At 43.8% G+C, this 16,217-nt stretch overlaps 1 protein-coding gene across 1 annotated transcript in view; it reads left to right on the top strand.

Annotated features, from left to right (window-relative positions):
• LOC138666613 (uncharacterized) overlaps positions 1-16,217 on the top strand; it is a 180,296-nt gene that overhangs the window by 116,601 nt on the left and 47,478 nt on the right. The window contains exons 25-28 of the mRNA XM_069754809.1: positions 652-692; positions 7,470-7,522; positions 11,597-11,776; positions 11,860-11,983. Of these exons, the coding sequence (XP_069610910.1) occupies positions 652-692; positions 7,470-7,522; positions 11,597-11,776; positions 11,860-11,983 (398 nt within the window). The remainder of the gene's footprint in view (positions 1-651; positions 693-7,469; positions 7,523-11,596; positions 11,777-11,859; positions 11,984-16,217) is intronic.

Here is a 16,217-nt window from a genome sequence, read left to right as displayed (position 1 = left end):
ATGCGGGAAATGTTCTGTCTACGACAAACATATTGTTAACCTTTGCTGACATTTGCACGCCATACATTGGGGGGTGCCGACTATTATATAACCATCACCGGAGCGTAAATGAAGCAATCAGAGCTAACACTAATAGCAGCATATTAACCCCTTAAATGCATCTGTAAATAGTTACAGTGACATTGAAGTGGTTAGATATAGGGGGCACTCTTTCCGTCACCCACTGGCTTCAATTGTGTTGTCAAGGCATCCAGATATAAATACAGTTTGGTTTCATAGGAAATCATTCATTTATTTGTCTAGAGACTGCAATATTGTACAAGCAATTGCATGTTAACATTATTTTAACAGAGCTATAGAAAAAAATTGGAAAAAAAAATATTTATTTAGTATAAAAATACAAGAATATAAAAGTTCAAATCACCCCCTCTTTTTCCAAAAACTTAAATTTCTTTATTGTATTTTTCTAATGGTATATACTACTATTTATGTGCCAACTACATTCCAGCTTTATAAAATCATGTTTGGTTTATTTCAATTTAAAAAGCTACAAGGCTAAGCCTGCCAAAAATGATAGAATGTTTTGTTGTGCTTGTGCATTGATTAGGTATTACTCTTGTGTGCAACATTCTTTGCTTTGATTATGTGCAGAATTACTAGAGGCTGCAAATCAGAATATCGATTTAAACTCTGTATTCTTTTGTAGCAGGTCAGATCCCTCTCTCATGTTCTTAGGGGTCTCTCTATATGCACCTTTTTATATAGTTTATTTATAGCTCTCTTTTAATTGTAACTTTTATTCTAAATAAATTACGTTTATATTCAAATCACCTGTGAATAATGGATTTCTGCTATGAAATACAAGAAGCCTATTCTGTAGCTCTGGGACTTGTGAGGGATCATTCATTTTACAATAGAATACAATATTATAAAAGAAATCATAGAGTTAAGTCCCACAGGTAAAATAACAAACACATTTTATAATAATGCAATATGTAAGAGCCGCACCTCCGCACAGCTGCATTACCTTAAACCCACATGTCTGGTTGCCAGCCAGTGCTGTGGTGCTATGATGAACTCTTATAGCAAAGGGTCTGGTGCAGTATCCAACAAGAATTCAATCATGTAATATCCAAGGCAGCAGGAGAGGAAAAATGGAACGCACTCACCGGCCTGTTGATTCTGATCCTTTATTCAAAACATGGACAAACTTAGCAGGGAGGGGTGTGGAGGATGACAGACGACGGCCGTTTTGCGCACACAGGCGCTTCTACGGGTCCTAACCCTAAGTTTGTCCATGTTTTGAATAAAGGATCAGAATCAACAGGCCGGTGAGTGCGTTCCATTTTTCTTCTTCTGCTGCCTTGGATATTACATTTTATAATAATACTGAGAATTTAATATACCCCCATTTTCTGAAAACCAAACTAAGAATCAGCAAATTAATAAATTTTTGTATTGTATTGATCTTATAGCATATATGTTTAATTGCTTTTTTCTTTTATGTGTTACGCACCTGCCCGGATTCGTGCATCGCTTCCCTTGAGCAGGTCCTCCAAACTCTGTTGTGCTCCATGTTGGCCTGATTGCATGTGATTATCTGTCTTAGCATCTACAGATGCATATGACAAAATTAGAATATCATCAAAAAGTTAATTTATTTCAGTTTTTCAACACAAAGAGTTAAACTCATATATTACATGTGGCTTCCAGTAACCGTGAGACCTGTCAGCGGAGTCCAAAACTTTACCTGTCTGCCTGCGGCTCCCATTGCCTGAGTCCTGCATGTCTTAACCATCTGTTGTAACGATGCCCATGGCCCATGTGCCAACTTGGACCTTGGGCTTAGAGGATCCACCTCACCAGGTGAGACTAACAGAAATCTGACAAATCTGACAAAAAACGGACATTTCTGCCAGAATTCCGCATGCGTTTTTACCGCGATTTTGACGCGTTTTTGGTGCGTTTTTTGTGCGTTTTTTCCCAAATGCATAGAATTGCGGGAAAAACGCAGAAAATCCGCAAAAATAATGAACATGCTAATTTTTTTACCGCGATGCGTTTTTTTTGCGGAAAAAACGCATCCATGTGCACAAAACATGCAGAATGCATTCTAAATGATAGAATGCATAATGTATGCATTTTTAATGAGCTTTTATAGCGTTTTTAGCGTGAAAAAAACACGAAAAAAACGCGAAAAAACCTGTATGTGTGCACATAGCCTCACACTAGCCCTAACCCTAACACTAGCCCTAACCCTAGCCCTAATGGAAAAATGGAAATAAATACATTTTTTAAATTTTTTAGTTTTTCCCTAACTAAGGGGGTGATGAAGGGGGGGGGGGGTTGATTTACTTTTATAGTGGGGTTTTTAGCGGATTTTTATGATTGGCAGCCGTCACACACTGAAAGACGCTTCTTATTGCAAAAAATATTTTTTGCGTTACCACATTTTGAGCGCTATAATTTTTCCATATTTTGGTCCACAGAGTCATGTGAGGTCTTGTTTTTTGCGGAACGAGTTGACGTTTTTATTGGTAACATTTTCAGGCACGTGACATTTTTTGATCGCTTTTTATTCCGATTTTTGTGAGGCAGAATGGCCAAAAACCAGCTGTTCATGAATTTATTTTGGGTGAGACGTTTATACCGTTCCGCGTTTGGTAAAATGGATAAAGCAGTTTTATTCTTCGGGTCAGTACAATTACAGCGATACCTCATTTATATCATGTTTTATGTTTTGGCGCTTTTATACGATAAAAACTTTTATAGAAAAAATAATTATTTTTGCATCGCTTTATTCTGAGGACTACAACTTTATTTTTTTGCTTTTTTTGATTTTGCTCGTTTTTTGGGGGACAAGATGACGTTTTCAGCGGTACCATGGTTATTTATATCCGTCTTTTTGATCGCGTGTTATTCCACTTTTTGTTTGGCGGTATGATAAAGCTGGTTTTTTTTTGCCTCGTTTTTTATTTTTTTTACAGTGTTCACTGAAGGGGTTAACTAGTGGGACAGTTTTATAGGTCGGGACGTTACGGACGCGGCGATACTAAATATGTGTACTTTTATTGTTTTTTTTTATTTAGATAAAGAAATGTATTTATAGGAACACTATATATCTATATATATATTTTTTTTTAGGATTTTTTTTAATGTTTTCTTTTTTACACATGTGAATATTTTTTTTTTACACTATAACATTGCCCCGGGGGGGGGGGGGGGGTGAGCATAATGTCAGATCAGCGATCTGACGTGCACCCCTGGAGGCTTCCCGGCGCCTGCTCTGAGCAGGCGCTGTGAAGCCACCTCCCTGCAGGACCCGGATGCCGCGGCCATTTTGGATCCGGGCCTGCTGCAGGGAGGAAGGAGGTAGGGGACCCTCGGAGCAACGCGATCACATCGCGTTGCTCCGGGGGTCTCAGGGAAGCCTGCAGGGAGCCCCCTCCCTGTGCGATGCTTCCCTATACTGCCGGAACACTGCGATCATGTTTGATCTCAGTGTTCCGGGGGTTAATGTGCCGGGGGCGGTCCGTGACTGATCCTGGCACATAGAGCCGGATGTCAGCTGCGATAGTCAGCTGACACCCGGCCGCGATCGGACGCGGTCTCCCCGTGAGCGCAGCCGATCGCATATGACATACTATCCCGTCGGTGGTCATACGGGCCCACCCCACCTCGATGGGATAATACGTCTAATGTCAGAAAGGGGTTAATAGCCTGGGAACCTTTATGACTATTGTCTCCTTCCCAGAATATTAACATCAGCCCTCAGCTTTCCTTCTGCTGTGCAATGCCTGCTGCAGCGCAGTATCACACAACCTCCACAAGGGGGGTGCGGGTGAAGGAAAACAGGTACACTCACAGTGAAAACACAGAACAGCAGGCAGGAGCCACTAGGTGACAAAAAAGTAGTCAGAAAAAGCCGTATAAGCAACAGAGAGGGAATGAAGTACCAGGGGTCACAGCAATACATGTGGTCAGAAACAAGCCAAAGAAGTCAGAGACGAACGGGAGCAGGAAAGCCAGATGCAAGACAGTCAAACATGTCAGAGGACAAGCCAAGTCATATACCAAGGGGTCACAACAGAGAAAGCGAGTACTATAACGAGCAGAGTCACAGGAGAACAGTGGAACAGGATCTAGGTAAACGGGCAGAGGATAAATCATGGTATAACGGGGTCAGCAGCTCAAGCCAGAGACAGGAACTATAACTGACACTGCTTGCAGGTAACAGCGGACTGAAATAGGCAGACATCCCAAAACAAGGCCAGGAAGATTAATCCCCCGCATAAACATCCTGGGGAGCGAATAGTCAGAAACAAAACCCAGACTGGATCATGACATGCTGGTTATGAAAATTACGCGGGAGTCCACGCAAATTCTGAAGGTGCATACACACTTCCTTAACCCCTTTCCGACATTGGGCGCAATTGTACGCCGATGTCGGAGTCCCTCCCTTTGATGTCGGCTCTGGCAGTGAGCACACATCTTTCCCGGGACATGTCAGCTGTTTTAAACAGCTCACATGTGCTCGCAATAGCCGCAGGTGGAATTGCGATCCACCAACAGCTATTAAACAGTGAAATGCCACTGTGAAACTCTGACAGCGGCATTTAAATCATGCTTCCAGCAATAGTGACGGAAATACGTACACCTGTGACCAACGTCACGTGATCGCGGGTCACTGCTATGTTGGCATGACAACCTGAGGTCTCTTGGAGACCTCTATGGTTGTCAGTGCTGGCTTGCTGTGAGCACCACCCAGTGGTCAGCGCTCATAGCAAGTCAGTAAACCTGCTATATAGAGGGGATCTGAACAGAGCAGAGCCGATTGAGTAGTGGATGCTTCTAGTCTCCTTTGGAGACTATTGAAGCATGCCAAAAGTAAAAAAAGAAAAACCTGTTTTTGAAAAAAAATGAAAGTTCAAATCACCCCCCTTTTCGCCCCATTCAAAATAAAACAATAAAAAGAAAATCAAACATACACATACAGTGGGGCAAAAAAGTATTTAGTCAGTCAGCAATAGTGCAAGTTCCACCACTTAAAAAGATGAGAGGCGTCTGTAATTTACATCATAGGTAGACCTCAACTATGGGAGACAAACTGAGAAAAAAAAATCCAGAAAATCACATTGTCTGTTTTTTTAACATTTTATTTGCATATTATGGTGGAAAATAAGTATTTGGTCAAAAACAAAATTTCATCTCAATACTTTGTAATATATCCTTTGTTGGCAATGACAGAGGTCAAACGTTTTCTGTAAGTCTTCACAAGGTTGCCACACATTGTTGTTGGTATGTTGGCCCATTCCTCCATGCAGATCTCCTCTAGAGCAGTGATGTTTTTGGCTTTTCGCTTGGCAACACGGACTTTCAACTCCCTCCAAAGGTTTTCTATAGGGTTGAGATCTGGAGACTGGCTAGGCCACTCCAGGACCTTGAAATGCTTCTTACGAAGCCACTCCTTCGTTGCCCTGGCGGTGTGCTTTGGATCATTGTCATGTTGAAAGACCCAGCCATGTTTCATCTTCAATACCCTTGCTGATGGAAGGAGGTTTGCACTCAAAATCTCACGATACATGGCCCCATTCATTCTTTCATGTACCCGGATCAGTCGTCCTGGCCCTTTTGCAGAGAAACAGACCCAAAGCATGATGTTTCCACCACCATGCTTTACAGTAGGTATGGTGTTTGATGGATGCAACTCAGTATTCTTTTTCCTCCAAACACGACAAGTTGTGTTTCTACCAAACAGTTCCAGTTTGGTTTCATCAGACCATAGGACATTCTCCCAAAACTCCTCTGGATCATCCAAATGCTCTCTAGCAAACTTCAGACGGGCCCGGACATGTACTGGCTTAAGCAGTGGGACACGTCTGGCACTGCAGGATCTGAGTCCATGGTGGCGTAGTGTGTTACTTATGGTAGGCCTTGTTACATTGGTCCCAGCTCTCTGCAGTTCATTCACTAGGTCCCCCTGCGTGGTTCTGGGATTTTTGCTCACCGTTCTTGTGATCATTCTGACCCCACGGGGTGGGATTTTGCGTGGAGCCCCAGATCGAGGGAGATTATCAGTGGTCTTGTATGTCTTCCATTTTCTAATTATTGCTCCCACTGTTGATTTCTTCACTCCAAGCTGGTTGGCTATTGCAGATTCAGTCTTCCCAGCCTGGTGCAGGGCTACAATTTTGTTTCTGGTGTCCTTTGACAGCTCTTTGGTCTTCACCATAGTGGAGTTTGGAGTCAGACTGTTTGAGGGTGTGCACAGGTGTCTTTTTATACTGATAACAAGTTTAAACAGGTGCCATTACTACAGGTAATGAGTGGAGGAAAGAGGAGACTCTTAAAGAAGAAGTTACAGGTCTGTGAGAGCCAGAAATCTTGATTGTTTGTTTCTGACCAAATACTTATTTTCCACCATAATATGCAAAAAAAATGATAAAAAAACAGACAATGTGATTTTCTGGATTTTTTTTTCTCAGTTTGTCTCCCATAGTTGAGGTCTACCTATGATGTAAATTACAGACGCCTCTCATCTTTTTAAGTGGTGGAACTTGCACTATTGCTGACTGACTAAATACTTTTTTGCCCCACTGTATTTGGTATCATCACGTTCATACGTGCCTGATCTATCAATAGAAAAAGGATTAACCTGATCGCTAAACGGCGTAGATAAAAAAAAGTCAAAACGCCAGAATTACTTTTTTTGGGTTGGTGGGCGACATTGCATTAAAATGCTATAACAGTGATTAAAAGAACGTATCTGCACCAAAATGGTATAATTAAAAACAGGTCAGCGTGCAAAAAATAAGCCCTCACCCGACCCGAGATCCTGAAAAATGGAGATGTTGCGGGTATCGGAAAATGGCGCTCTTTTTTTTTTTTTTAACAAAGTTTGGATTTTTTTTTCACCACTTAAATAAAAGAGAACCTAGACATGTTTGGTGTCTATGAACTCGTAATGACCTGGAGAATCATAATGGCAGGTCAGTTTTAGCATTTAGTGAATCTAGCAAAAATGCCAAACAAAAAACAAGTTTGGGATAGCATTTCTTTTGCAATTTCACCGCACTTGGAATTTTTTCCTATTTTCTAGCACAAAACATGCTAAAACCAATGGAGTCGTTCAAAAGTACAACTCGTCCCGCAAAAAACCAAGCCCTGACATGGCCATATTGATGGAAAAATAAAAAAGTTATGGCTCTGGGAAGAAGGGGGGAAAAAACGAAAAAAGCTCTGGGGGTTAAAGGATTCCACTGAGCTTCCAGAAATCTCGCCATGTGCTCAGCATTACTGGAGGACACCGGTTATCTCTTGAAGAAAGGGGCGCCTGCTCTGTGCTCCAATGTGCAGCAGCACGGACATTGGACAGCTCACACCTGTACTGCACAAGTGACATTGGAGAGTGACGCCATGCCACGGATCATGTGACCCCTGACTCCTCCCCTCCTGTGACCTCATCACAGGTCCTGTGCGCACAGAACAGCCATATATGTGGTGTGCGGCTCTGCAGGTGGAGGTAGGTGCTGGAGATTCCCCATTACTGGGCGGGGGCAGGGGGCAGTAACCCCTCCATTCCCGGAGATAGTGCCCCCAGCTCTGCCATGTGTATATGTACAGTAATAGAAAGCTGGCTGTGCTCATGTATACAGGGGAGGGCGCTGTTTTGGGGACAGATGACGCTTTCTCTCTGGGGTGCGGGTTACCTATGACTCGAGTAAGGACATTACAGTCCAAAACAGTATGATGTCCCTCAGATCCATATCAACCTAATACATTATGATGGTCATCACAGTCCTCCACATAGTATGATGGTCTCCACAGCCACCCCTTACAGTTTAATGTCCACCACAACCATCATACACCCCACACATTATGAGAGTCTTCCTATAGCCATCGCACACAGTATGATGATCCCCCACTGACCTAATAAAGAATGATTATTGCCCCCCCCCAAAGAACCCACCATATAGCATTATGGCTCCCCCAACACACAGCTCTATTACAGTATGATGGTCCCCTCACAATCCAGGGCTGTGGAGTCAGAGTCATGGAGTCAGAGTTGGTGTCCTTTTTGGAATAGGTATAAAATGGACCGACCCAAGTCCTAAAATATACAATAAATTGGGTACATTAGTTCACTGCAGTTTGTGGGGAATATTTTTTAATAAGAATTTTGGAAAGGTATGAAATGTCCTGTGGGTGTCTGTTGTATTCCTGATCTAAGTATCAAGGCTTTTAGTTGTTCTACATTTTATGTACATGCTGAGTAGTAAGGCTCCTCCCTTAGAGATCAGGGGAAAAAAGCACCGATAAGGAACCCCTGCAGCCCTGCACTCACCTCAGGAACTGCTAGTGTGAACAGGAAAACAGGATTCAAGGGAACCTGTCACCCCCAAAATCGACGATGAGCTAAGCCCACCGACTTCAGGGGCTTATCTACAGCATTCTGCAATGCTGTAGATAAGCCCCCGATGTATCCTGAAAAATGGGAAAAAGAGGTTAGATTATACTCACCCTGGGGCGTTCCCCGCTGTGGTCCGGTCCGGGGCCTCCCATTTTATTACGATGACGTCCTCTTCTTGTCTTCACGCTGCGGCTCCGGCACAGGCGTACTTTCTCTGCCCTGTTGAGAGCAGAGCAAAGTACTGCAGTGCGCAGGCGCTGGGCCTCTCTGACCTTTCCTGGTGCCTGCGCACTGCAGTACTTTGCTCTGCCGTCAACAGGGCAGACAAAGTACGCTTGAGCCGGAGCCGCAGCGTGACTACAAGAAGAGGACGTCATTGTAAGAAGATAGGAGGCCCCGGATCGGACCGCGACGCCCATTGAACCAGCGGGACCGCCCCTGGGTAAGTATAATATAACCTGTTTTTCTCATCTTTCAGGATACATTGGCGCGTATCTACAGCATTACAGAATGCTGTAGATAAACCCCTGATGCCGGTGGGCTTAGCTCATCGTCGATTTTGGGGGTGACAGGTTCCCTTTAAGGCAAGTATTTCTCTAGCCTTAAATAATGATATCAGGTTTGAGGTTATCTATGAAGGAGGATCTAATGGAGGCGATAATATTTCTCAGAACAAATTCATAGACTGCAAAAATGCTATTCTTTTTTTTGTGTTGAAATCTGTTTTTATTTCCCCACTTACTACATAGCGTATTGCAAATTTACAATTTATTAAAGTTTTTTGTGTTCTAAAGTTGTATTCTAATAAATATATGTTATGTTATATCTAAATAGATTGGTTATTGTATCATAATGGTGATTAAAAGCCTGATGCTACCATTTTACTATAGTGAATTCTTAAACATGAGCCATGTATGAAGGTGTTGGCGTCGGAGTCAGGGAAATTGAGATGTCCGAGGTTTGGCTTACCGACTGCACAGACCTGACACAATCTTCTGCATAGTATGATAGTGTCACGGGGGTACTGGGTAGACAGCAGCTGATTACCCGGGCCCCTGCGATATCCCTCACACTAGGGAAAACCCTGCCTGACCCTCTCCCAGAATTTACACTGATGGAGTGCTTGTCTGGGCCGCCAGGCCTGACCCTGACTCCTGTTTCAGCCCTATGCTGAAACCTCCACCCACCACCCAATTATAAGACCACTACACAAAAAGCACAGACAGGGAAAACTAAAAATGCACCACGCCGCAGACACACAGGAAAACACTATAATGCACAGGGCAAAACAGACACAAATATAGGAAGGAGAAATATGACAAAGGATAATACACCACCAGATACGATACTTCTACTCCTAGACCACCACTCCAGACCAAGATCACCAGGCACAAGACACAAGCTATAATCGGCGACGCCCAAAGTCCAAAATGACTATTTAAAGGCCATGGGCGTGACCCAGCCTCCAAACAGATTACCAGCTAGATTAACCCTGTATAACCTGGATAAAATCCAGCCGGCGCCACTGAGCGTATAGTGGACAAATGTGGAATTACCGCTGTCTGTCGGACACCCTAGTGTGAATAGCGTCCGACATGACAGATAGTCTCGCCCACAGCCATTATATAGTATGATGTTCCACCTTACATCCCATTATAAAGTATGATGGTTGCCCCAACAGTCCTCTATATGGTATGATAGTCTTTCATAGACCCCTAAAAACAAAAAACTTAAACACACCTAATCTAAACAACTCATCCTACACAGCGCCAATCTCCTCTTCTATCTAGTCTCACAGAGCAAGCGGGCAATGCGATGCAGTGACATTCCTGAGTGGTGCTTTCTAGTGATGAGCGAGTATACTCGTTACTCTGGTTTTCCCAGAGCATGCTCAGGTGATCTCCGAGTATTTGTTAGTGCTCAGAGATTTAGTTTTCCTTGCCACAGCTGGATGATTTACAGCTGCTAGACAGCCTGAGTATATGTGGGGTTGCCTGGTTGCTAGGGAATCCCCACATGTAATCAAGCTGTCTAGTAGCCACAAATCATCCAGCTGCGGCAAGGAAAACTAAATCTCCGAGCGGTCACAAATACTCGGAGACCACCGAGCGTGCTCTGGAAAACCCGAGCATCGAGTATACTCTCTCATCACTAGTGCTTGCTTCAAGCAGGCAGCAGACATTAAGGAAAGATAAGTGCTAGTGGCTCTGTGCTTTGTCTCAACTGTTAGCGGTATCTGCAGCCTGAAGATATCAATACTGTTAACAGCATAGCACACAATGGGGCCCACAGCTGGACCGCCCCATCTGGCATTTTTGAGAATTGCCATATGGCCAGTCCACCCCTGCTGTCAGGTTATAATTACCTCACATTAAGCCCACATAATTAACATTTTTCTCCAATTATTTGGTAAAAAAACAAACAAGCCCTCATGCTATTTTGAGGGAAAAAATAAAATGTATGGCTCTTGGAAGAACTGAAGGAAAAATAAAAAATTGGCGTGAATAAGAGGCTATAGCAGTTTTCATGGTTTTGGAAAACTCCTGTCAATCTCTGCATTTTGTTTTATAAAGCAAATTCTGCTTTACTCACACTCTCCAGTCCAGCGCCGAGTCTCTGCTGCTCCCAGGGACTATTATTGTCTGCAGTGCTGGTGTCAAATTGACAGCGCTGCAGCCAATAACTGAGCTCAGTGGCTCTACCAGAGATAGCACAAGAGCTGCTTAGCTCACCTATTGGCTGTAGTGCTGTAGACATGACATCATGCTACAGTCATACAAAGAGAGAGAACACAACATCTACACATTATACTGTATCTCCTCATATGTTTCCCCTAATTATCTCCAATAATTGTATTATCATATGGAATTCTTTATGATGTTACATCATAATCTTCTTCCCATTCAGATCCCTATAATATCATCTCCTCTCAGTGAAGATCTTCTATATAAAAGAATTTTCCTGATTGACCTGTAAAAAATGGATAGGGAAAGAGACAAGATGGCGGATAGTATATTACACCTCATCCTAGAGATCCTCTTCCGGCTTACTGGAGAGGTGAGATATGCTGATGACATCACATTACAGCATTCTTATCTATGAGAATAACATATGGACAGAACTGGAGAGGTGAGGACTCTGGAAATGTCTGTAGTGAGATTTTTTAATGTGTCTCTCCATAACCAGGATTACACAGTAGTGAAGAAGACCTCTAGTGAGTGCTGTCAGGACCCTGTGTCTGAGGGATGGGGAAGAACCCTGAACCCAATCACGTGGCCTACGTCTCTCCCCCTGACACATGAGGGCATCAATGACCAGAAGATCCTAGAACTCACCTACAAGATGATTGAGCTTCTGACTGGAGAGGTGACACTGCTGGGAGTGCTGCAACATTATTCAGTGATTCTATGAAGGGATCAGGTTGATGACAGTATCATTGTAATTGTCAGGTTCCTTTACGGTGTCAGAATGTCGCAGTCTATTTCTCCATGGAGGAGTGGGAGTATTTAGAAGAACACAAATATCTGTACAAGGATGTAATGATGGAGGTTCCCCGGCCCCTCACATCACCAGGTAATTGTTACAACACAGCAGTCAGGTGACCTGGGACCAGGGGCTCCTTTCCTGGCCCTAACACTAGAGGGCTCCCTAGCTCACCCTGTTCCCTGGGATACTTCAGATGGCAAAGATGCCAGGGCCTCCGCCCTTGCCCTATCTTCTAAGTTAGCCCTCCGTCTGTTCCCTTCCCCCACCCTGGGAAGAGGGGGCGCTTCTGTGCACCGCAATACACCAACCCAACAAACAGAGCAACAGAGACAAGGGCGTAACTGAAAACTCCACATACACAAAAAATTGACTCACATATAACAGAGAAATCAACCGGGGTGTGCAGGAAGGGGAAGAAACCAAAATAAGGAAGGATAAGGAATTACCAAGTGTACAAAACCAAACAACAGTCGCTTATAACTCCTCCAACTCTCCTTCTCATACCAACTTCGCTCCCTCCTTTAGCCATGCAGCAGCATCAAGTTAACTCTGACGAGGATTAGTAATAGAGCCCAGATTATACAGTGAAAAGTAGTGGCTAATCGAGCACATCTGAGAACAGGGATTTTCAACATGGCCGATTAACCCCTGTTCTGCCAGAAGAAATTGTTAGAATCTGTTTTGTTTTTGACCATCCGCTATCTTGTTGTGGTTTTCTGGCTGCTGGTCTTTTTCCCCTGGTGCTAGGTTGCCTTAGGTCAGGTAATTGTATCACCCTTTATTACCCAGCACCTGCCTCCCAGTCCTTGCTGAACAAAAGTGTTAATCCGCTAGAGTTCTGGCTAGGTGCTTTGATAACTTCTGTGTTGGATTTTATGCAGTTCTGGGACCTCTGGTTCTGCTATCCTTACTTTCCGTTTTCAGCTGGTTCCTGCAGCCTTCTCTGTGTTTTCTATTAGGAGGTGACTTGTTTTTATACCCAGTCCTTAGATCTTTTAGGGACCTCCTTCCCCCTATCTATAGGTCTTCGCTGAGATTAACCTAGGATCATCGGTGGGTCTATTCGCAAGGAATGGGTCACCCACTCCATCGTAGGGTATCAGCCTAGTCTCAGTGCAGGGTCAGTTTCCCCTCTTGTATCCTAGTTCTGTGTTGTAGTTCCGTAACAGTTTGTCCAGCCACACATAAAAAAAAAAAATCCCCTCCCGGATTCCTTCAATATTTGCAGCGTCCAAGAACTTGCTCAACGCTTGCAAGGGTTAACTTTGGAAGTAGCTAACCTGCAACAGCACGTGAGTAATTACTCGGAGCACGCTCTGAAGAACCTAAAGTAGGATTACCTGAGTTTTCTTCTGGTAAGCAACAGGATTTTTTTACATTTAAAAATGCATGTTTACTATATTTTTGGCTTAGACCCAGATCCTCAGGGAGTGAATTACAGCGTGTGGGGATTATTATGTCTTTATTGCGAAGTGAACCCCAAATCTGGGCATTTTCATTACATCCTGATGATCCTTATTTGACATCAGTAGAAGCATTTTTTTCTGCTATGGGGTTGTTATATGAGGATCCTGATCGGGTCACATCAGCTGAGGCAGAGCTCAGACGGGTTAAACAGGGTTCTGTGGATGCTGAGAATTATTGCACCCAGTTCAGACGATGGTCCGCAGAGGTCAGGTGGAATGATCCAGTTCTCAAGAGTCAGTTTTTAGCAGGTTTGAGTGAGTTAAAGATTTGCTCATTGCATATCCTGCACCTGATACTTTGGAAACTGCTATGCAGTTAGCTATCCGTGTGGATAGAAGATTGAGAGGCAGACAGAATGAAGAGAAGGCTCTTATAATGCTGGACCCAGTCTCTCAGGATAGCCCTGTTGACAGCGGGGAACCAATGCAACTGGGGCGATGTCCTCTTGTTCCCAGGAGAGGGAGAAGCGGTTTTCTGAAGGGCTATGTTTGTATTGTGGTAAGGCTGACTATTTTATTAGCAATGTGAGGTTCGCATAAGGAAAGAAAAAAAAAAGATTAGTAGGAGTAACACTCCAGTTCGTATTGCGTTTTTACGGTCCGCAGGAGCTTTTTTTTCTGGTAATACCACATATCATGGTCATTCCATTGATTTTCAGGTAATGGTGGATTGTGGTTCTGCACTTAATTTGATTGATCAACAATTCCTAGACAAAAAATAAGTCTGATTCTGAACCATTGTCATCTCCTATTCCTGTTGTGGCTATTCATAAGACTCCTCTGGAACATGGGTATATTTCTCGAAAGGTTACCGGGTTAACATTTATTGTGAATATGGAACATCAGGAGTGTATAGACTTGTTTGTACTTGCTAAATTACCTTGCCAGTCATCCTGGGTTTACCCTGGTTAAAAATGCACAATCCTTTGCTGGACTGGTCGTCTAGTACTATAAGGTCCTGGGGTTATGGTAATTGTTGTAATGTTCACATTGCTGCTGTTGTGAAGAAGGAGCTACCTGAAGCCATTCAGGATTTCTGGAGAGTATTTTCGGAGGTTGAGTCGCAAGCTCTAGCAACCCATAGAGATTACGACTGCGCTATTGAGTTCGTCCCAGGTGCCGCACTTCCTAAGAGTCGTTTATTTAATCTGACGATTCCAGAGAGGAAGGCCTTAAAGGAATACCTACAGACTAGTTTAGCTGCAGGTTATATAAGACCCTCTAAGTCCCCAGTGGCTGTAAGATTCTTTTTTGTCAAAAAGAAGGATGGGGGCCTTAGGCCGTGTCTGAATTTTCGGGAGATTAATAAGATCACTGTGCGCAATCCTTACCCGTTGCCGCTAATTCCGGATGTGTTTAACCAACTAACCGGAGCGAAGTGGTTCTTTAAGATTTACCTTCGTGGGGCATATAATTTGCTGCGGGTGAAGAAGGGCAATGAATGGAAAACAGCCTTTAATACCGCGGAAGGTCATTTTGAGTGTCTGGTGATGCCTTTTGGCCTTACTAATGCGCCTGCATTTTTTCAAAATTTCATTAATGACATTCTGAGGTTGTTGGTTGGTAGGAGTGTTATTGTTTGTTTGGATCATATTTTGATCTATTCACCTGATCTGGAGTCGCATTGGCAGAAAGTCCGCGAAGTTCTACAGATTTTGAGCGAAAACTCACTCTTTGCTAAATTGGAGAAGTGCCAGTTTGCGGTACAGAAAATGATTTTTTTGGGGTACCTTGTCTCCAGTGATGGGTTTGAGATGGACCCGGTGAAAGTTCAGACAGTGCTGGAGTGGCCTATGCCTGAATGTTTGAAGACGGTTCAGAGATTTTTAGGGTTTACTAATTATTACAGAAAAGAGGTTGATGCCTCTTCAGTAGGGGTGAGGGCAATTCTGTCCCAGGAGGGAGAGGATGGGGTGCATCCCTGTGCTTTCTTTTCTAAAAAAATTTCAGAGACTGAGCTCAACTATGATGCTTTGTCTCATAGTTTCTCTAGAGCGGTTAATACTGAAAAGGAGGAATGTATTTTGCAGAGAGGGGTGGTGGTGGCAGCATTGGGTTCTGAGTTGGAGAGTAGCATACTAGAGGAGAGGCCCAGAATGCTGCTCCAACTAACACTCCGATTTGTGCCTAGAACCTTGCGGAAAGCTTTGTTTGCTGAATGTCATGAGTCTCGGTTGGCGGGTCATACAGGGATTTCGGAAACTAGAAAGTCGATCGGTCGAAGTTTCTGGTGGCCAGGGTGGCAAAGAGAAATCATCAAGTGGGTGCGTCAGTGTACTGTGTGCGCTAGGTCGAAAGCCTCACATTCCCCGCCTGCAGGGTTGCAGTGCCCTTTGGAGGTTACTAGATCACCATGGTCACATCTTGCTATGGATTTTATCACCGGTCTGCCGGTCTCTGAAGGTTTCTCTGTCATCTGGGTTGTTGTGGACCAGTTTAGTAAGATGTGTCATCTGGTCCCATTCAATAAATTACTCTGCGCCAAGACTCTATCTAAGGCATTTGTGAAAGAGATTGTCAGGCTCCATGGGTTTCCCATGGACATTGTTTCCGATAGAGGACCACAGTTTGTGGCTAGCTTTTGGCGTGCTTTTTGTGACAGATTAAAGGTTCATTTGTCATTTTCGTCAGATTATCATCCGGAGTCCAATTGACAGACCGAAAGTGGTGCAGAGTCCCGTACAAAGTACAGCAGGTTGTAAAATGTTCGATCAGGCTAACTACCTGGTCTAGGTTACCCATGTCACCTTGCCCCACCCAACGCTGTACCAAGTAAAACTGTACCAAGCTCACCTTACGTGTCCCCAGGGGTGCAGAACGTGACATTGGTGAAAATGGGGAGACCCCATTACGTG

The sequence above is a fragment of the Ranitomeya imitator genome, chromosome 2 (assembly GCF_032444005.1).
Source record: "Ranitomeya imitator isolate aRanImi1 chromosome 2, aRanImi1.pri, whole genome shotgun sequence".
Classification (NCBI taxonomy): domain Eukaryota; kingdom Metazoa; phylum Chordata; class Amphibia; order Anura; family Dendrobatidae; genus Ranitomeya; species Ranitomeya imitator.
This window is presented reverse-complemented; position numbering and strand designations above follow the sequence as displayed.